We start from the raw sequence: 23,356 nt of genomic DNA, 5'->3' as shown, positions 1-23,356 counted from the left end.
CCTGCTGATCCAGCTCCACGTGTCCTTCATTCCTAACAACCTTTCCCTCACTCCCATCATACTTCAGCTCACGTGTTATAGTGTACGTATGAGAAAATAAACAAGGGAGTATAGTTTGTTGGTAGAAAGTTTGGCTAACTAATTATTAATTAGAGATAAGCAATCAGCTGCAGTAATATGGGAGAAATTGAAGAACATGAAAGTTAATATAATAAAAAAAATTAGTGGATTTGACGGTTAGGGAAAAGAAAAAAAGAAATTAGAAACTATTAATATAGAAGAGAAAAATAAAACTGGACACAGCAAAGGAGAAAAGAGAAAAAGTACTGATTCATTTGTCACGTACGGAGTTAACGCTGTTGCTACCAATTTAACGGATAAGACTTCATTCATACAATTTTTACAATTTTGAAACCCAATTTATGCACTTTTAAAACCGGATACTAAATTGAAAAAAACCACTTAACATATCAAACAAGTAAACATTTAAGCCTAAAAAAAATAGTTTTATTCCAAATACATTTAAGTATGAATTAAATATTGCACAAAAATAAAATAGATTTTGACACAATATCCATCACAACTTAATACAACACTCAAATTGAATTAATTTTACACACAATCACAATCACAACCACACATAAATACATACATATACGTTCTGTTTTAATTTATACATACAGATAAATATTACATCACAACTATTATTTCATTTAAAGTACTAAAATGTGCAATAATTCATAACTACTTTTTCAAAAGAAATTTACTTTAAGAAAACCAGCTATTCGAAATAGCTTAACATGAATTAAAATTGAGTTGTTTTTTTTTTTTGTTAAAAGTTGACTATTTTCTTAAAAACAATATGGAAACAAAGGAGTTCAAATTTCTTGAAGTCATTCTCAAATTTCCTCTTTATCCAATGAACATTATACACACATATATATGTAACATAAATACCATGCATTGTTGACGTACAAAACAAATACAGTAGTTCACACTTGCCAATTGGCAAATCCACCAAAGACGGTGCTCCATGTTTGTGGAATTCCGCAGAATTTAAGCCAACATGCCAGAAGCAATATTCTCTTTGCTTTCTTCTTCATCCATTGTATCACAGAGTGCTCTTCCCCTTGTCTCTGGCAAGAATATTCCATAAACCCCACTGAAACCTATCACCAACCCAAAAACCCCGTAACACAGAAACTTGTTCGCTCTTCCAGCACTCACCAGCATTGGACTGAACGCGCCACCGAGCACCACTGCTAACCTTGCCATGGACAGTGCTGAGTTCCTCACACATGTTGGGAAGAGTTCGGTGGTGTAGATGAGGTAGATGTTAAACGAAGAACAGGCGCTGAAGAATGATATCAACTCGAACCCTATTTGGAGATTGCTCCATGGCTTGACTTCAACGATGGACAAGAGGCTGAAAACACCACTGAGAATGGTGAAGAGAAGGAGTGCAATTCTCCTGTTGAAGTTGTCTATGAAGAAGAAGACAATCAATGCAGAGGGTAACTCGGATAAGGCATTGAAAGTGACACCCAAGTAGAGGTTGAAGGAGAGGTTTTGAAGACCTAGTGGCATGCCATAATAGACCAATCCTATGCCTATACCCATTGCCATAATTGCGAAGAGCCTTCGAGATGACCATTTCTTCTGTAGCAGAATTCTGAGGGCTGAGAACAAATCCACGTTCCAAGTTTCTTCCTTGTGGGACATGTTATTAATAGCCAAATCCAGGTTGCTTTTAGTGACAGATGTGATGCATTTCAGCGTGGCCACGGCTTCTTCTGTCCTTCCTCGCACTAGAAGCCATCTTGGGGATTCCGTAACGAACACCTTCACCAATATGCAGTAGATAATCGTTGAAATCGATGTCCACAGATAAAGGTTCCTCCACGAAGAACTCCTGTTTACGTAAGCCATGACTGGTAGGGACAAGAACCCTACATATATGCACACCACAAACACCTCAAAACTCTCACTTTACTTTTCATATTATAAAAATTAATAAATTAAGCTATTTATATTATTCAATAATAATAATAATAATACTTGTAAGACAACTGTGACTCTTACGTGGACAAATAAAGAGGAAAGCATGTAGCTGATGTTGCCCTTTTTGTCAATAACATACATTATAAAGTGGTCTTTGTTTGGGTCCCTGTAGGGCTTTTCAATAATAATTGACCTGAGGCATTTCTTTCAGTATACTTAATTTATTAAAATTTAAATAAAAATAATTTTATTCATTTTATTTGATAATATAATTGATTTAATAGTGGTTTTATTTCCATTGACTTTTCTCTTTCAAGTTCCGATAAGTAGTTAAAAAAATTATTCTTAAATTGTGATCCAATATTAACTGATTTTTATTTTAACCCGTGGACAGAAGGTGACTTACGACCACTTGCTCCGCGCGTGCTGACCTACCTATAGTAAAGAAAAAGAAGCCGATGACACTGGTCTGGCCGCGCCGCCGTTTGCCGACGATCTCGGTGGCGAGCACGAGCGCGGAAGTGCCAATGGTGGCGCGAGCGAAGCCGCAGAGGAACTTGAGCGCGGAGTAGATCCAAACGTTGGGCGAGAGAGTGGCGAGAAGAGAAGTGATGCCCATGGTGAGGCAGGAGAAAAAGAGCATGTTCTTTCGCCCGAGCGAGGAGTCAGCCAGCGAGGCCAGCCCGAATCCTCCCACCAAGCACCCCACGAAGAAGCTCGAAGCGGGAAGCCCCGAGATTACGGAGTTCGCGCATTCCAGACCCCACTCTGACACGGTGGAAGCATGCGCAGGCCCGTTCCACGCCCACCACTCCCTTGGGAGGTCGCAGAGTGTGGCGGCGGCGGAGCAGTCATTGTCAGCGCTGGTGCAGTGCCAGGAGGGCTGGGCGTCCGTCAAGACGGTGATGAAGGTCTGTTGGGCGTCGAAGAGCCAGGCGACGGAGACAAGTACTGATTGGAGGAACTGGGACCAGTTGAACTCGCCTATGCAGAGTTCGACGGTGGATCCCAGGGATGGGTGGTGTTTGTTGGGTGGTGGTGATGGTGGTTGTTCTAGCGTGTCAGATGATGGATTGGGTTGGCAGAGGAGAGGGGTGGGATCTGCCATGAAAAGAACAAAAATATACTTTTTTTTTCTTCTCTCGTAGTTTTCACGCTTATGCAAATTGTGTGTGTATGCAAGGGGTTTATAAGGTGTGGAACGTTGGATCTTTCTCGATTCATCTTGGTTTATCTTCCAGTAATATATGACTCAGTTAACCCTATCTTATCAAAAGCAGAATTAATATATTGAAATTGTATATTTAAGTTAAAGAAATTTCTTTATATTTTTTAGTGTATAAATTAGTTCTAATTGTAGAAAAGTTGTTTATTTTTCTTATAAAGAAACTCTAGTAAGTATGTTCTAAATATAACACCAACCATTTTAAAATATATATTGTAAAAAATTAGATAAATCTGTTGTAAATTTATAAAAATTTGTTCAAACTAAGTGGGATCATTATGAGAAAAGAATTTCCACGTAAAGACGAACATGATGTTTGTAAGTATGGATAAATATATATTGGAAAACAAAAATCTGAATTTTTACATGAATCTCATTGTTTTACAGAGTTATATATTAGCTGTTAATTTCTGACCGAATAGCAGTATTAAAAAGCTGAACAGGTATAATATCACATTTTTTTATAATTTTGTGTATTGTTTAATTAATTAAATTAATAAGATAAACTGATAAATACTAATTCAGTCACACTGTAAACTAATTTAAAAATGAAAGGGGAAGTTTTGAATTTAAGAAGTTAAACTAAAATTTTAAAATATAAATGAAAGAATATATATTGATATATATAATATAAAATCATTTTACATGCAAGTAGTCATTAATTATAAGAAGATGTGATTCAGTTGTTGGTCTTATTAGTCATTAATTATAAGAAGATGTGATTCAGTTGTTGGTCTTATCTTATTAGTGCTGCATCAAGTTGAAGTGGCAAATTGGTCTTGAATCGGTATTGATAAGATAAATATATTAATAGTCATTTAAGAGAAAGTCTATAAATAATAAATAATTCACTTACTTTTTACTAGGAAAATAGTTACTTCTTATTCACTAAAATTATGCTAACCGATAATAACACTAGAGAGTATTTAATTATGTTATTTTGGCCTTTTAACGTCAGCTTTAGAATCGACGTTTTTGTAGATGATGTTAATCAAACGTCGGACTCAAACAGGTCCGACGTCTTTTCAAACGTCGGTTACTGCATGACCCCGACGTCTAAAGGGATCCATAAACGTCGGACAATGCAATGTCAGACGTCTAAAGGGTTCCATAGACGTTGGACATTGCATTAACCGACGTCTAACACAACTCATGTCTTTGGATAGCGTAGTAGCACCTTCTTCCTTTGCTAGTTTCGTCATAGAAAATATTGCTTCTTTTGGATCTCTTATGGCATTTCAACCTAAAACCGAATTTGGGTCTATTAAAACCGCCAATGAAAACGAATGGTGACAATAGAACTAGGCAAGGACCGAAGTTCGGTTTTGGGTTGAAACGCTATAAGACATCCAAAAGACACAAGTTTTTCTTACGAGGAAACTAGCAAAGAGAGAATGCGGTACTACGCTACCCAAAGACACGAGAAAAACTGCACCAAAACACAACAAAAACTCATTTTAACCGATTCTAATGAAAGATAATCAACCAAAGAATAATATAATCAAAATAAAAGTACGTTTGAACAGTTCAAAAGAGACAAAAACGCACCTGAAAAAGCAATGTCGCAAAGAGAAAATGCGAGAAGGAAGACGATGAAGTGCTCGTAACAGCGGTTTGATGTCTAATTTAACAGTAAATTAGACGTCGGTTCCCCAGGTGAAACGACGTCTATTCTGGCCTAGACGTCGGAGCCCTCACTAATATGACGTCCAAAACAACTTTTCATTAGGCCATTTAGACGTCGGATGGCGTGATCCGAAGTTTATACGACGGAAAAAAATAACTTTTCATCTACCTGTCAAACATATACACGTCCGTTAGGTGGGACACCGACATCTATAATTGAATATAGACGTCGGGGTGGCGGGATCGGACGTCTCTAAGGTGGAAAGAAATGACTTTTCACCTACCTATCAGGCATTAAGACGTCTGTTAGAAGGGACCCCGACGTTTTTAATATTATAGACGTTGGGACTCTCCTAACAGACGTCTATATGTCCACTTATTTACGAAAATGCTACCAGTCAATAATTTATGTTAGTTATTTTGTAGTCCAACGTTTTTGGGGTAACTTAAAGCCCAATTCTACACCAGTGTAAGTAATTTTTTTCTCCATAAAATTTGGAAAAGTCAAAAGAAAAAAAGCTTCCAATTTAGCAGCTTACCCTTTTCTTTTCTGTCATGCTAACATAAATACACTTCTCATTAATGATTTTATATTTATAATATGACAATATAAAATATATAATAAAAATGTTATCAAAAACACTAAAAAGAATCCAATATATTGTAAACTTAACAAATAACAAAGAATCCTTATAAATAACAAAATATTCAAAACTTAAACCTATATAAACTATATTCAATCTTAATAAAATATATTATACTAGTTCATATCAGAATAGATTCTACATCCATTATTAGTATTTCCTCAAGAAATAATAAATGAGTTTGTACAAAACAATTGTAACATTCTAAAGGATATTATTAGTCTCAATCCTACTTTAGATATCAAAGAGATTCTTTGTCTTTTCCATTCTTGACTCACTTTAAAAGGATTCTGATCTTATATACTTTCTGGTTATAGAATAAAATGTCTAGCCTTATCAACTCTATAACAACCAATCCAGAAAAAATACTACTGAAAAACCCAGCAAATAACAACACAAAAACAAACTTGAAAACAATTTAGAAAATCAAAATGAAAAGAAGTTACCACAACATAAACACACTTATAACTCACTTACACAACACAACCTTTGAGAAATCTTGAAATATTTGAAAGCACGTGGTGATTACATTTTTATCTCAAAATATGTTCTTATCTTATATAAAATGTGTGTATATATTTCTCTCCCAATAATTGCATAAATTCTTACAAAGATTGAGGTTGATATTCTTCTTTTTATAGTGTTTTAAAAACATAATTTGAAAACAAATACTGACACATAAGTATATCTCATCAAAGACTAAAACTTGATTCAAACTAATAGTTAGATTTATAAATGAGCCTAAAAAACAATGGATTTAATAAGTTCATTGTAACCTAAGTCTGGACATTTACATATGTCATAGTGAGTAAGAACTTTTTCTTAACTTCTTACCACCTAATATTTTAGTTTATGTGACTAAGAACATTAGTTAATTATAAAGATATTTGTTAGATCATTGGTGTCAATACTTAATTCACAAATAAAAAAATTATTCACATATCATATCATATTTTTATAACCTAAATTCATACAATTTTTATGATTCTAAAAAATCATTATCATACAAAGCTAATTTAAAATAACTATTAATCAATCAACTATACAAATTAATATTCATTTCACATATAAAGACATTCCCATTGAATTCATTAAAAATACCATAAGATAAAAAAGAGAAAAAAAAGTATATATTTTAGTTGGTTCAATTAAGCGAAAATTTCATTGCTTGAGAAAATCCTAGCTAAGAACATATGTTGAGCTACAGTTCTATTTTTTTTGGGCAAATAATCTTTCACTTGGGTTATAACAGGACTCACATATGTCAAGGTAGAGGCATTCACATAGATCGACTTGTAGTCGGGTAGAGACATTCAAACAAACCGACTTGTGGCCAGGTAGAAGCACTCACACAGATCGGCTTATGGTTGAATAATTCACCATTAGCCTTGGTAAACGACTCAGAGCTCTTGGTAGACAACATCTAGCTCTCAGTAGGCGACACTTGACTATCAGTAGACAGTGTGTGGTACTGGTAGACAACACTTGGTTTTGGTAGTCGACACTTAGTTCTGGTAGATGTTACTTGACTCTGGTAGTCGACACTAGTCACACGGTAGATAATTATATCTAACTTTGATAATTGACACCTAATAAGCAGCAAGTAAGCAATATCTAACTTTAGTAGTCAACACCCGATAAACGACAGATAAGTTAAAAAAATAAATTTAAGATATTAAAATTGTCTTTTGTTATTGTATTTTTCTATTGTTTATCTTTGGATATGGTAACGACTATTGATGGTTGGTTAAGACTGGTATTAATGACCATTAAGTAGTAAATTAATTGGTCAAATTCTTGTAAGATCTATAAATAGAGATTTAACTTCGAGGTAACATGAGACTTTTCCATAATCGAATTACTTTATACCTTCAGAGAAAGATTCTGACTTGAGCATTGAAGTGTCTTCTACAAGTCACTCCCCTCAAACCGATTGGTCACCAAGAACATAGAGGAAGCACACGTTCATCCAAGACAGGAGCATCACACGAGAAGTATCTCGTCCCCATTTAAGCAGAAACAATAATTTTTTCAATTTTATAAATAAGTTAAATATCATTATTATAGTTTACATGCAGTTCCGGTCTTTTGTTTAACCTTGCAAACTTTTCAATTTCATTGTATCATACGTAAAATAACAAAAAAGGAGAAGCTATAGATAGTTGAATATAATATTTTTCCCACAATCTCATTGTTCCATATAAAAAAAATTAATACATAAATAACTTTATATACTACTAAATATACTATTATTTTAGAATTCATTTTAGTATTTGTGAAATTTGATGAAGATTTGTATGAGCATGCAACCACATGTGATAGTTTGAACACCACAGAAGTAATGATGACATGGAATGATAAGGAATATTTCTTCTTCGTTGTCATTTTTAAATATGTCACTAATAAAAAAAACAATTAAGCATTTAGGTACAAATTTTATAGTTACGGACTATAAGATCAAATTCATTTTGAAGACATGAGAAAGCATTTAAATTAGACAGAGAATAAAACGATATTTTTTAAAATATTTAGAAAATTTAAAATTTATTTATTTACTCTATATCTGTATAATCTAAATACTCTCCTATTTTAATATAAATAGGTAACAACTTTAATTATTAGTTTAATATAATTGATTCAATTGTAGTTCATAAAATTAGTTTATTATTTTTTTCTAATTGATCTAACCTTTGATATCATCTTAGTAGAAGTAAGAACATCTTTTACAACATAGAATAAGTTCTTAACTTAACCATTAATTATGTGTATGCATGTCCTCTCATGAAACAGAGCAAACCGAATATATGTGCTGTATTTGATATATTTTATAAAGTTTTATAGAATAATATATTGTTGCAAGAGAATAGAATATTTTGAGAACTAACATGAGGACATGAGGAGTTAAGTGAAACTTTGCGTCAACCAGTAATAGAAAAAGGGAGTATGGAATAAATTATAATAGTAAAAGGATCTAAGACCAAATTCTATAGTAGAGAAAATGGAAATAAAATAAGTGATGTGAACCTATTTAGAAATTGTATATAGAAGATGGAAATCGAAGAAGATTTTAATTTCAATCAAGGAGAAGAATTTGTCAAATGTTTCCAATGATAACCTTTCTCACTACAATCATATACTATTTTCTCTTTGGCTTTCTTCTTTTTTCTTTTTGTGTTTTGTATTAATTTGTAAAAGAATTGAAACATCCTTAAAAATATCCCCTTATATATATATATATATATATATATATATATATATATATATATATATATATATATATATATATATATATATATATATATTATTGCTTATTAAAAAAAAGTAAAAGTTGCATCTCAAGAAAAAGAAATGCCATTCTACGAAATTTATCACCACAAGGCATTCTATCGTGGATAAATCTCTACCACGAAATTTGATGGTCTATCACTTCTATCACTTCACATACATTAAGAGATCGAAGACCATGTTGATCGTGTATCATATGGGTTGGCTCAAAAATATATATTTAGTATTTATTTAAAAGATACATCTATACAGATATATTTTAAAAATGTTTTTAGTAACATATATATTAAGTTAATATATTTAATAAATTAAAATAATTGATAATGCTTTAGGAGAACTAAATATTTTTTATAATATTTTATTAACATACTACGATATTCATGGATAAATTGAATAAAAAGCAAGATAATTAATTATATTTTTTAATTGGGTAAATGTTATTTATGAAAACATCAAAATTTGTAATTATATTGCTAATTGTTTTAATCATTAAACTGGTCGCTAATTTCAGTTTCCAAATTAATCGCTGCTTTAAGACATCAATATAGTAGAGTAATTTTAACTATTAATCGATATATATTAACTAGATTAAAGTGACTTATGAAAGTTGATAACCGACTTAATTAGTGATTAATTTTACTCATCTATTTATTACTTTTTCTTGTCGAACAATGCATCGATAAAGATATAAATAAAATTTGTAAAAGGTTTAAAAAGTCATGTATTAGATGTAATGTATTTAAAATAATAAGAATTACTTATTTTTAATATTAAAATTTCAAAAATATAAATAAATTTCAGTTAACGAGTTTTATTATATACAAACATACTATTTCTCTAGAGATTATTTTTTAAGGGCTTTTTATTCTCTTTAATCTTCTAATCTATAATTCATTTGTTTGAATATTAGATATTGTTTAAGTAATCAGTAAGGTGAGGCTTCAAGTCTATCCGATCAATTTTTGTAGAAGAGTAAGTTAATTTCTGTTCTTTTTTCTAGTTTGTGTGTTTTCCTATTCATGTGAGATATTGTTCCTAGCATGTGTTATCTAAGTCTTCTATAAGACTCTCTACTAATCAATGATACCAAAGATATACACTGATTGTGGTTCTATGGTTTGTAGGAGCAAATATGATTGTCATGGGAGTCATTCTAGGTTTCTTAGAGTAGTTTGATCTTCTAACTGGTAAGGAAAGTTAACTACCATATTTTAAAGTTATTAATACGTTTTTAGTTTGTGATGCATGTTGGATTTTATTTGAGATTAGTAGTCTGGTATGGGGAAATCTTATTGTGATTGCTTGTTGAATGAGTTCTTATTCTCGATATTAATGAAATTGATGTTTTAGTTAGTGGAATTTGTTGCTGAAATTTAGTATGAAGTATGTTTGTGTTGCTTGAAATTGGAGTTCAGTTGATGGATTGAGTATCTAGCTAATTGAGCAAATTGGTATTCTCTTTAACACTGAAACACCTTTTTAGATCAATCATTAAGTCATGAATACCAATTTGGTCATCCCGATAGGCCTCTAGTTCAATCAGATCACAATTTGGAATGTTTCAGGTTTCTGGTATGATACTCAACGTCAATTTCCACCACTTAACAGCCAAATGAGTGAATGTTCTAGCTGATAGGGTATCGCTAAGCGCTAGTTACCACTACACGTTTGGAACTATTTGAACGACGAATGTGTTTCGCTAAGCGAACAAAAGTACGATAGCTTTAGCGTTGAGTGCTTTCTTTTGCTAGAGCTTTCGCATTGAGCGTCAGCCTGAATGCTGATGTGGTTTGCTATAATTTCCTAATCCTTGCTTATGTGAAGTGATTTTCTAGGGATGTTATGCATGTTTAGTGTGAATTTGTGATGTTTCATGAAATATATTATGACTGTATGTATGTCACAAGTATTTTATGAAAGAAATTTCAAGGAGAAGTTTCTTGTATGGTTTCAAGTTGTGTATGTATTGATATAGAGATTTTGTATTGGGTGTTATCATAATATTTAATAACCATCCAATCTCAAGTAAAGAAAGGTGGGGTACAATGTGAGAGGAACAAGAAGTCTTTGTCTAGGGATTTTAACTTGGCTTAAGGCGTTAACAGGCTAATCTTGTATGTGATAAAGTGAAACCTATTGATAATGACTTTGCAAGCCACCACAAGTGTATAACTTGTCAGAGTTTAACATCAATACATGTATATTGATGGTCAAGTCTAAAGTTAATGGTTGTATGTTTGAAGATTGTTCAATATACTTGTGTTTAAGTGTTAATATTCAAAATTCAATATGTTTTTTTGGTAAATTAGTTTACCTTTGTCTATGTTTGTATGTTTATTTGTTTTCTTATTTACAATAATAACTTTAATAATATAAACAGATGATAATTCTGTACACTAAGTACAAAGTAATGATATGATAAAAACGTAAAATAAAATGATATATATATATATATATATATATATATATATATATATATGCTTTTGTAAAATTCTAATATTATTATTTAGTTTAAAAATACTAAAACTCTTAATAATATATTTTTTTTTGGTGTTATAATTATATTTGAATAACTTTAATAACATTTTGTATTTTCTCATGAGTTAACAAAGTTATTTATATTATGTGTAGTGATTCCTTTAATGATTAAAAATTATTAAAATAAAATATTAAATTTTCATTAGAAATAATTAGGTTTAATACATCATTTGGTCCCTAGTTTGGGGCGTGGTGTTCAAAGTCGTCCTATCTTTTAAAAAAGTTCACTATTGTCCCATATTTCGTTAAAAACTGGTCCTTTTGGCTTACAGCGTTAAAAACATAACGGTGCAATGATGTGGCAACAATGACATGTCCAATTTTTTATGATGCGACAACTGTGACCCAATTAACATGGTCAGAAACCCTACTTTCCCTAAGGCCAGAAACCCTTGTGCCACCACCGTGAAACCCCAGCCGCTGCCGCAGAACGAAACATACCACCACCAAATCATTAGGCCACCATGCTGCCGTCACCACCATCAACACAGACCTACAATTCGAAGTAGAGAAACTGTGACTTGTGCAATGTTTATGCGAGAGAGCCTTCAGTGATTCTACACCTTGACTCGCGGAAGCCCATGGTGGCGCAACGCATTTGATCAGGATTAACGAAGAAGAAGCTCTCGTTCTAGGCTTTTGCTCTTTGCAAAGAAGACGAAGATGGAGGACGCGTGAATAGGCTTCTTGCACGATGCATGGAGGCACATTGTTTTTGCGTTTCTGGCTTGTGCAATTTGCAGGTTGGTGTCCATGGATGTTGCTTGCGAACTAGGGTTTCTGCAATTTGGGTAGCGATTATGTATGTTTATGTTTTGCTACAGGTGTGAATTGGGTTTCTAGGTGTCTCGATTGCGATTTCTTGTTCATATTTGGGTTGGAATTTCTAGTTTACAGGTTAGGGATTTCGATTCAGTTCTTGCTTAATGATGATGAGGCGCGACGCATGGTGGAGACTTTACCCTGATTACTAGCTACGCGGTTTAGGGTTTCATGGTGATTAGAGTTTGGTTGGAATTAGGCGATTTAGGTTTGATTTCTGGATTTTCTGTTACTTTTCTATGCTTCGAACTGTAGGTGTGTGTTGATGGTGGTAACGGCGACATGGTGGCCAGAGGGTTTGGTGGTGGCGCGTTTCGTTCTACGGCAGCGTCGGCGGCTAGGGTTTCACGGTGGTGGCACAAGGGTTTCTGGCCTTAGGGAAATTAGGGTTTTTAGCCATGTCAATTGGGTCACAATTGTCGCGTCATAAAAAATTGGACAGGTCACAGTTACCACATCATTGCACCGTAATATTTTTAACGACGTATGCCAAAAGGACCAACTTGAACCGTTTTTAGCGAAATATGGGACAATAGTAAACTTTTTTAAAAAGTACGACGACTTTGAACATAACTCTCTAAACTTGAGACCAAATGATGTATTAAACCAAATAATTATGTCAATCCAATCAATTTGTATCCATTATTAATATCCAGTTACTGACATATTTTTGGCATCCTCCACGGGTTTTCTTTCCATCAATAATTAGAATTTCTTTATAATAAAACCATCAAATAGTGACTGAAATTGGAACAATAAATAATAAATTACAAGTATAATCACCAGCTCACTTCAGTCATTATAATTCTAATGCATAGTGACTAATTCAACAACAAATGTCAACAAAGTAATTTAGTGATTTAACAATTTAGTAATAGAATTTAATGATGGATTTAGTTATTAAAAGTAATTACCTATGTGAGCGACTGATTTATTGTAGTAACTATTACTGATCAACTTCAGTAACTAATTTTAAAATTCATAATAGTTTTATAATTCATCATTAATGATTTTTTTTATTAAATTTTAATTTATTTTTCCAAAAACAATTCATACATAATAAATATATAAAAATACATTAATAAGACAAGACTAATTTATAAACATTTACTTAGAAAATATAAATAATCATTTAAAAAGTGTACAAACCTTTAAATACCATACATGAACAATAATCTAAACAATAGACATATACTTAAGATGCATAAACAGTCATTAAAAATATTTTCTTATGAGAGATACTTTAAATTTAAATTCTAATTTAGCCTCAAATTGTGCATGTTATACCAATATTAAATATCATCGCAATTTATTATTTTTGAAAAAAAAATGGAAGCTGGTGCTGTCACATATTCAAGAACCCCATATCTATATCAGATCAAATAATGTGCTGTCACATAAATTCAAGACAAATTTGTGAGTTGAAAGACAGCCTAAATTTGGAAGCTGGTGCCAACTAGACATGTGCCATCCTGGAGGAAGAGTTTTACAATACTAATAAAAATCCAACTTAATTATATATATATATATAGTTGATTTTATCTCTCAATTTAAAATTTTAAAATAATAAATTTATGACTCTTTATTATTATTATTATTATATAATGTTTTATGTAATATAAAACTTAAACTCTCACTTAAATTTTTAATATTTATAATTTTTCTTGTTAAAAACTGATTGTTAAATTATTTAAGAAAAGAAATATATTAAAATAATACAATACCGATTAAATTTGAAGTAAATCTACATAAATTTCACATTGCTTCAACTGAAAATAAATTTTAAGATTATAAATTTATAAATTTGTTTTCTTGTTTACAACTTCTTTATATTTATCTAATATAAAACTTAAACTAATCCTTAAATTTTGAAAGTGAGAATTATTTATAAAAGACGAAGTGAAGAACTTTAAGGCTACCTAGAAACAGATCAAATGAGACCAAAATACGACGTTAAATGACAACCAGATCAAATCTGAAAAGTATTTCAGCAAAAACGTTGGTATGATATTGTTATAATGATTAGCAATTAGTTTAAGTTATCTTTGTTTTGGGTTGAAAAAATATTAGAAAGCGTTGTGCAGTCGAAGTTTTTGACCATGTTCATCGAATGGCTCGGTTTTGGCAAAACTTGTAAAACTCATTTGTTTTCGTGCATTTTGTCTATTACCTATTTCGTATTTCAGTACGATGCAATCATATTTTATTTCAGAACACTCTTTCGGGCGATTCAAAGTTAGAAAAATAAATTATTAAAAACACATTTTTCAAAACTATGATATATCAATAATTTTTTTAACAACCTTTTAATAATTAATTTGTATATTTAAAACGAAACCATAAACTATCACATATATTATTATAAAAAAGTTGTAAGAAAATTGTTAAAAAACAACTTCCTTGTATATTCTTTCATATACAAAATCTACTCTTTCAATATTTTCAATAAACTATTACTCAACGTGCATTCTTAGAAATAACTATACTATTATATCTGATATATGTTAAAGTACACTTAGATTTTTAATTCTTATAATAATTCAAATAACTTATGATATAAGTAATTTGTGATAAAAGTTAAATTGGTAAAATTTAATTTAATTAGAAAAAGGATTTATAAACTCGAATAGATTATAAATTTAACCTATTTGAAAATTTAGTACTAAATTAAATCGTATTTTTATATGCAACATTTCATTACCCACCTTTTTAATAAATAATTTTGTCAGTGTTTTATCATGTTTAGATAAATTTGTTTGTAAGCGCTGTTAAGAGAAGAAAAAATAAAATACTTTTTATAGTTTAAAATTTGTTTATAAATTAATTTGTCAAACCTCTCTAATGGAATCTTTCTAATTTTTTTTAATTTGTATATAGAATGAACTTTAATTATAAAAAAAAAAAAGTAAAAAAATAAAATAAAAACAAAGTTGCCAAATATAAATAATATTTAAAGAAAGATGTCGGCAACCCACTGGTTTATAACACTTAAAACAGGTGGTGATTTGAATTTGTAACTCATTTAGTCTAAAATCGTTAGAGATTAGACAAATCCAATTTATTGACTATGTGCATATAAAAAAATTGCATTATACAATTTGGTATCGCGCATTAGACGATTTAATATAAAATCACTTAATAACGTGATTCTGCCCAAATTAATTGACAAACTTAAAGTAAATGAGATATCTTTTTATTTTAATCAATTTTTTATGGCCATGTGTGTTTGTTTTTGAGTTTCCACTTGAAATAATAAGCATATACAAATCAGTATGAGTTGAAAATGTTGAAGATAATTTTCCACATCCAGTCATAATTGGACAACAATTAGAGGGAGAGTTAATCATCTATGGTGTTCTTCTACAATATGATTGGACCTGGATACTGATTGATAACGTTCGAGATGTTGTTGTTTAAATATCTCTCCAATAAAAGTTTCAATTGGTTGGGAAGGATTTAGAAGCATTTTGACTTAGCCTAGACGTTTAGTCATATCAAATCTCATCTTAAGCACAAACAATACATTATTTTTTTATGATTTTTTTTGTTATAATTTATATCAATGTTGAATTTTTTATAATATATTATTATTATATTGCAAAATATGAAAACTTTGTACTGTAATGTTAGTATTTGGCAACGTTAACATTTTTTTAATTGTCATTTAAGAACAATGATCAAAATTTTAAGTGCTCCAACATTTAAATATATTTATTATTTTTTATTGATTTTATATTTTTTTATCTCTATAAAGAGAGAGTTTTTCTCCATTCTAAAAACACACCAAATTTATCTTTCTAATTCTTTTCTTTCTTAGTTTTATCCTCTTTTTTTCTTTTAAAAATATTTTAGGTTATTTTATACTCTTTTTAGAAATCCTTACTAGTTTTGAGGTCTTCAAATCCGAAAAGACTTACGCAAAGAAATATCTACACGTTTCAGGAAATATGTATGTTTTGTCAGCTTTTTACAATAGAATTAACATTTTGCTTTTTCCTAGGTAAACAGGTTTTATGAAGACACGTGTGTGTGAGTTCTAATAACACCAAAATCTGGAGCTGTGATTGTTAAATATGTCATATAACTTATGCAATGATAGGTAGTTATCTTTAGAAATACTTTTCTTTCATGAGAGAATATTTACACATCTAATTGTGCTATCATACATTTTGTCTCACAAATATTTTAGCGTTAATGAAATAAGAAGAGAAAGCACTCGACACATGAGAGAACATGCTGATCTCCATCTCTATCAGAGTGTGAAACAATGGTTAACTTTTATTTATTTATCTGTCCATTCCCTTTCTAGTGACTTTCTTTTATAATCTTTTCAGTTGTTTGCATGTGTCAAGTTGTTTTATGAAATAAAACATTCATAAATTCATTATCATATGATTTTGGGTTGGATGGAGTTTTAAATTATATTTATGTTGTTTTTCTCTAGTAAAATTTTCCTATTAAAGACCCATCACATTGGTGAATGATGAAGAACAATTGAGAAATGTTTTTTCAGGAAGATGCAAGATATAAGACATCAATATAATGTGTTTTTCTTTTTCTTCTGTTCGTGTGAACCATATGGATCAATGTATATTGTTTTTGTACAGATAATTATCAAGAGATATGTATTAAGACTGTTTCAATCATTCTAAAAGACAAAGACACCAATATTTGCAGAATTTGGCAGAAAACAACTTATACCATTTCACTAAAACCTCATCTTTAAATACTTATACTCATTTCACTAAAAATAATATAGATAAACAACTATTTCGAGGTATTTACCATTTATATTATTACACATTTATTACTCTGATGATTGCTATGAAGCCTTGAACGTTGAAGTGTCTTCACATCACATGCACATCATGCCTCTTGGATTGACCAGAATCAATAACTACCATAGAGATCGAAGACTTTCAGGCATTTAGTGGTGATAGCACTAAAGCATAGTCCTTTCTCTGACAACTTCTGCAAAAAACCAGCTATCGACCTAGATGAATTAACATGAAGGGTGACAAAGTTCTGCATATCTACAGTGCAAAAAGGAGTTTTGTACAATGCAGTGGTTTATGATGCCTTATCTGCAGTAACCTCACACAAGCTCTGCATATCCAATTGTCAATATAAAATGATATATGATTCCATACTGTAATTGATGCAGCATTAAGAAAAATCATCCCGCTAAGAACATTAAACAAACTAAGCTGAAATCACCAATAATCACAGCAAGAACAATCCCCTGAATTGATATGATGAAACCTAGTGGCATCTCTCACAATTAATTCACGACCAGTTACTATTGAGACTCGTTTTGCAAAATCATGGCAGTCTTTGCATGACCGTGTATTTTTGAATACCATAATGGGGGTCTCAGCTGAGGTGCACATGAGACCATAGGCTATAGCCAGTCTCTCGCTATGAACAAGAAGCTGCTCTTTGCGTTCAGTAAAGTCAGATAGAGCATCCTCTTCGTTGAGAAGGCACTCCCCATCCCTTTTGAGAGAAAAATTAAGTTCTTTCAATTTTGAGTATATTTGTTCTGTTTGAGGATGGTGTCTATCACCTACCACAAAACGGTGGACTTTACCCTTCACATTAATCCAGCTGCAACTGACTTCCTTCCTCAAGTTCCTTTCAGCCATCAACTTCCTAAATTGGGCCGCCTCATCCCACTTCCCATCCAAAGCACACAAGTTGAACATGATCACATAAGTAGCAGAATCTAGCGGGTCCAGGCGAAAGATGTTGTCAGCTGCAATCATACCAATCTCAAGATTCCTATGGCTCCAACATCCTCCCAATAAACTTTTCCAACTCATCACATCAGGTTCAAGCGGCAGACTCCTTATCATCTCATGAGCCTCCTGTAGCATTCCAGCACGAGAGTATATATCAATCATGCAATTGTAGTGATCAATTGTTGGGTTCACACCATATTTGTCGCTCATTGAATCCAAAAACTGCTTCCCCTCCTTAACTAAACCCGAATGGCTACAAGCATTTAACAAACCTATGAATGTGACGGCATTTGGCCTTATACCAGACCTCTGCATCTGTTTAAAAAGACTCAATGCTTCAGAAGCTTTGCCATGGTAAGCGTGAGCAGATATTATTGCAGTCCACGCAATAGTATCAGGTTTGTCTATTGTCAAAAATGCTTGTTTTGCGTAATCTACTTTGCCACATTTTGAGTACATAGTGATCATAGCACTCTCCCCAGACAAGAACGAAACTAGCCCCTTTTTTATTGCATCTGCATGGATTTGAGCACAGCACATCAAATCTGAGACAGCAGAGCACGCTAGAAAAATGTTGGTATAGATGAATGAATTCAATAACACTCCTTCACTTCTTATTGTCTTAAATACCTCTAGAGCAGTGTCAAATCTACCACTTTGGCAGTATCCAGCAATTAAAGCACTCCATGCGAAATCATTAGGTTCACATATGGTCTCAAAAGCTCGATGTGCAGCATCAAATCTTGCACACTTATTATAAAAGTCCACAAGTGGAGTACCAACCGAGACCTCAGATTCCAAGCCAAGTTTTATACAAACACTATGAATTTGCCTTCCAGTGTATAAGTCTCCTAAAGCAGCACAAGCCTTGAGCACTATAGAAAAGACAAATTCATCCAACTCTACACCTTCACTTATCATCTTGGAAAATAACAACATAGCATCACTGTGCCTTGCAGCTTGAGTATAACCCACCATCAACCTGGTGCATGCAACAACATTTTTCCTAGTCATCTTATTAATGGAAACTTCAGCACCATCCAACCACCCACACTTGACGTACATTTTGGAGATTAATGTCTCCACAGAAATATCAGCAGCAAACCCATTCCTTATCAGCTGAGAATGTATCTGTTTGCCAAGGTCTAACATTGAAGGATCTGCAAAGGACATAATAAGTGTACTGAAGATAGAGGAGTTCGGATTAATCCCTAAATCCAGCATATGCAAGAGCAATCTAACAGCTTCATCTGTATGCCCTTCCTTTGTGTAAGCGGATACAATGGTGGCCCAAGAGAACAAATCCCGATCAACCATTTTATCAAAGAATCTCTCTGCAGCTGTGAAACTTTTGCAGTCACAATACATTTGGAGGATGCAATTGTCAATGAATCTATTGCTGTTGGAGAATCCCTGCAGTCTATTATGAAATAATCTTCCATCAGACAATGCTCTCAGCGTTCCACACATTTTAAAGAGATATTCATAAGATTGGGTATTAATGGAAATACCCTCTTTGTCCATCCTTTCAATGAATTCATGCACTTCTCTAAGCTTCCCTTGTTTGGTCAAAGAAATCAAATGCAAGTTTTCAACTTCGCCTTGTTTATTTGGATTGGTCCTCAATGAAGGAGGACTGCTTTTCAAAGAGAACCAGGAAGGGATTTGAGAAAAATTAGCATGTCTCACATTATTACTTTTATCATTAGCTACCAATACTGACGAAGAACTGGAAAGCACCCAAGAGAACTGGGAAGTTATCGAAGTCATTTAGTTTGTTTGAGAATTGAAAAATGTTTCCCTGTACAACTATGGTCAGATCCAACAAGAGAACTCAATCCAAGAAATCAAGTCAACAGTACAAATTATATACTAGCAATCCGAGTATCCTATCTGATTCCTTGTGTCAGAAGCCTGATCTGATCAGAAAATAAAAGAGCCAGAGAATCATGGGTTAGATAAAAGCATAAGAAAAAGGCAATCGGTGGCTTGGTCTGTATGCTAGAAGTTCTAGTCGCTTCATTGACTAAAGTGCTGTTCAAGTAAACTTGCCCATGCAAAACTAATGAAGAAAATAAGAAGGTAAAACTGTAAAATGAATTGAGTTTCTCTATGCATTTTAACATTTATACAAGTTTTTACGCTTAACTTGTCCAAAAGTTGAACCGATATGTCGATTTTAACTTGCATTTTCAATTACAGAGAAATTAATCCAAAATTGGCCAAAGTTTATTTAACATATTTTAGATTTTGATACAGTTTATAATGGAATTTCACATGACTGACACGAGTTTTGCAATGAGTAAAGTAAAGCACACAAAAATAGAAACATGGAAAGACAGTTTAAAAGAAGCTTCAAATATGAATGCATTCCAGTTCTCACAATTCACCAAAGACACATCGTAATTGAGCAGCCAAAGAAAAAAATAAATTCAGTTCAGTTGGTCAATGAACACAGAACAGATTAGAAAAGAAAAAGAGAACCTGCTCATTCACGATGGTTGAAGAGATTGGGTAGAGGCTTTCTCGCTCCCTCCCTCCTTCATCGTCGCCATTTTTGAGTTGCCACTTTTTTTTTTCATTTCACATATTCATATAAAGGTGCTCAGAGATATAAGAAAAGGTGCAGCAGGTTAAGTTTCCAAGGATGTTAAAAAAATCCAGTTTGGCCTGTTGGGCCTTTTTTTTTTAAATTGTACAAAGCCACCAGAACTTAAATCCAATACCAAGATGATAAGCAGTTTGGCACTCTACATGCTTCCATCATGTTCTTAATTGAAAAAGTTATTTCTAAAAGTTCTGATATTTTAGCTATTTAACTCTTTAAATATCTATGGACTAATTCTGTGTTAAATGTTTACAAAATAAGACCATAAGAATATTGAACTCATGCCAAGGGCATAAGATTGGGCCGAACTTGTCTATTTTAGTGAAAAATCAGTTATTAGGCCTATAGCTTTTTTATGGGACGAACATGAACCTCTCCATCTTTTATCTCTTAAATTAGGTTGATGAACTCAAAATCTGTTGCCACACCCATAAATCCCAATACAGTAATAATGGTAATAGTTAAAATAATAATAATTATAATTTAACTAATAACAATAATAATTTCCACCAAATGGGCAATTTGGTTATATCCCAATTTCCTCCATTAAAACATTTTTTATCATTCATATAAATCAAATCACTCACAAACATTCACAAACTTTTCTTTCGTTTTCTTACTGTTCTTACTATTTTTCTCTTGATCCAAACATCCTCACTTCCACCTCTTTTTTTCTCAAATTAATCGTTTCCAACTCCGTCAAATTCATTTTCCAATCCAAACAAAGCATTAGTGGTTTTTATAATTTGTCCAACTAAAAAGTAGATCAGATGTTTATCAGAGTATATAAAATTTTCTTTTAACTAAATACTATTGCTTTGGTTTCTGTCTAAAGAGTGAACTTCAAATCTATTTCTGGAATTTTAATTTTTTAGGCTGATGTTAAGCACTTTATGTTTCTTTCATTTTATTTATAGAACAAAATTGTTATTAATTATATGGTCCCAAAGTGTTAGCAATACCCATTCAAGTCTTTGTGTGCTTCTAAACAATGCAAGGATTTTCTCTTCTCCTAGATCATCCATCTATAAAGACAATAAATTGACAATTTAATACAAGTAGTACTCAATTCAATTAAATATACTCATTCATCTAAAGAAGTGCAGAGATCATGAAGTTGAAGGGAGTTTTTTTATGAGAATGAAGACCTTCAATTTGATATAAGGAACTCTGCATCTATTAACAAGATGATATTATCTAAGTTGATTGAAGAAGTTACAACAAGAAACCAGACTAAAGAAAATGGGGATCTAAACAACATTGGGGACTATGATTTGCTTGTTTCCTAAAGTAGTTGAGTTCACTTAAGAGAAGAGACATGAGGGTCACATCTAAGGTGGAGGTTTCAGGGAATGAAGTGGGACTCTGTTAGGACTTAACCACGTGAAGACTGAGGAGAACTCATTCCTTCATTCTAGTTCATTAGATCGGAGAGTCTCAACTCAAGTACAACATCAAGTATTTTATCTAACAATGACAAATAAAAACGAGATACCAGTATCACTTTTCGCAAACAAAATCTTTTTTCCTTCATGCAAACCACACATCAAACAGCTTGCGGGCAAAAGGAAAATGCCAACAGAACCACAAACAAATAATCATATGAGGTTCAAAGAAATAAATAATATTCAAGTCCACAAACATCACCGTAACAAGAGTGAGGAAATCAGATTCACATACTTCAAATAGAAAAGAATAAATAACCAGACCAAAACTCGAAAACAAAACAAACCTGAAAACACAATCTACGAGCACTGCAAAAATTGAAGCCTCGGGTACGGCGAACATGAAGCTATACCAAAAGATGAATTCATGACAGAAACAAAGTTGAAGTTGAGGATTTTTTAGGAGGATTTTGTGGAGAATAAGAAAATACCAAAAAAAGGAGTGTGGGGCTTATTATAGGTTTTCATCACACAGGTTCGGAGTAAATTTTTTATTTACTTGAAATATTCATCTACCTATTTTTTATTATTATTATTATTATTATTATTATTATTATTATTATTTGATATGATATAGATTTTTTAATTAGTACAAATGTTTATTTATTTTTATAGAAAAAATAATGAAACCACTATTTGTACGAACCATTATGTAGGTGTAAGGATTTAGAAATTCAGAAAGTGAAAGTCAGGTGTGCATAGGTGAGTGGCCGATCGATTTTGACGGTAGTATATAAAGAAACTTTTAAAAATTTTGTGTCACTCTATTCTGCATGCATTTCTTCTCTCTAAGTTTTTGACTTCATCTCCTCCTCCTTCTCTCTATAATTCTCTTTCTTCTTTCTACAAAGTTTCACTTTCTTCTTCTTCTTCTTCCGATCATCAATCAAGCAACGCCTGGTCAGTCATGTAATCGGGTTTAAACGGTATTCGGTTTCGTAGTGATAATCTGGTTAAGTGTGGTTTGGTTTAATATTGACGTTCAGTTTTAAAGGTATTCGTTTCGACCTTAGTAGTCTTAGGGTGGGTATTATCGTTTGTTATTAGTCGTAATAGGTTTAGTGTTCGTTATTAATAGTATTATGTATTAGCATTCGATTTTGGTAGTATTCGAAGGATTATAGCGTTCGGTCATACACTAGTATTCGGTAGTCATAGCGATCGGCAGCTCGGTCATATGCTGATTGGCCGCTCGGCCATGTTCAGGTACTCGGTCATTAACTGGGTTTGGTCCCTTTAGTCTTACCGTTCATGATCGTTCGTCCTTAGGTGTGTGGGTGGGTTCTTTGTAGTGCTCAGTCTCGTACTAGGGCTCGTCCTTGGTAGTGCTCTGTATCGTACTAGCAATCGTTCTTGGTAGTGCTCGGTCTTGTACTAGCACTCGGTCTCTTTGTAGTACTAAGTCTTGTACAAGTATTCGA

General features: G+C 32.3%; 2 protein-coding genes across 6 annotated transcripts; both read right to left on the bottom strand.

Annotated features, from left to right (window-relative positions):
• Positions 1–883: 883 nt before the first annotated feature.
• OCT3 (organic cation/carnitine transporter 3) lies at positions 884–3,271 on the bottom strand. Its single transcript, XM_047319089.2, has 2 exons — positions 2,437–3,271; positions 884–1,949 (listed from the first exon to the last, which is right to left on the bottom strand). The coding sequence occupies exons 1-2, from the start codon at positions 3,107–3,109 to the stop codon at positions 1,057–1,059; spliced, it is 1,566 nt and encodes a 521-aa protein (XP_047175045.1). The 5' UTR covers positions 3,110–3,271; the 3' UTR covers positions 884–1,056.
• A 13,496-nt stretch (positions 3,272–16,767) lies between these two features.
• RARE1 (Pentatricopeptide repeat (PPR) superfamily protein) lies at positions 16,768–22,353 on the bottom strand. Of its 5 annotated transcripts, none has more exons than XM_047319081.2 (2): positions 20,367–22,353; positions 16,768–19,801 (listed from the first exon to the last, which is right to left on the bottom strand). In XM_047319081.2, the coding sequence occupies exon 2, from the start codon at positions 19,650–19,652 to the stop codon at positions 17,355–17,357; it is 2,298 nt and encodes a 765-aa protein (XP_047175037.2). In that variant the 5' UTR covers positions 19,653–19,801; positions 20,367–22,353; the 3' UTR covers positions 16,768–17,354. The 5 variants fall into 5 exon arrangements, with proteins under 5 accessions (XP_047175037.2, XP_047175036.2, XP_087962272.1 ...); XM_047319080.2 differs by having other exon boundaries at positions 22,223–22,353; XM_088106146.1 differs by having other exon boundaries at positions 16,768–21,515; positions 22,223–22,349.
• Between the last annotated feature and the right edge of the window lie 1,003 nt (positions 22,354–23,356).

Source organism: Vigna umbellata, chromosome 2 (assembly GCF_029865625.1).
Source record: "Vigna umbellata cultivar VRB3 chromosome 2, Vumbellata_1.0, whole genome shotgun sequence".
Taxonomy (NCBI): domain Eukaryota; kingdom Viridiplantae; phylum Streptophyta; class Magnoliopsida; order Fabales; family Fabaceae; genus Vigna; species Vigna umbellata.
This window is presented reverse-complemented; position numbering and strand designations above follow the sequence as displayed.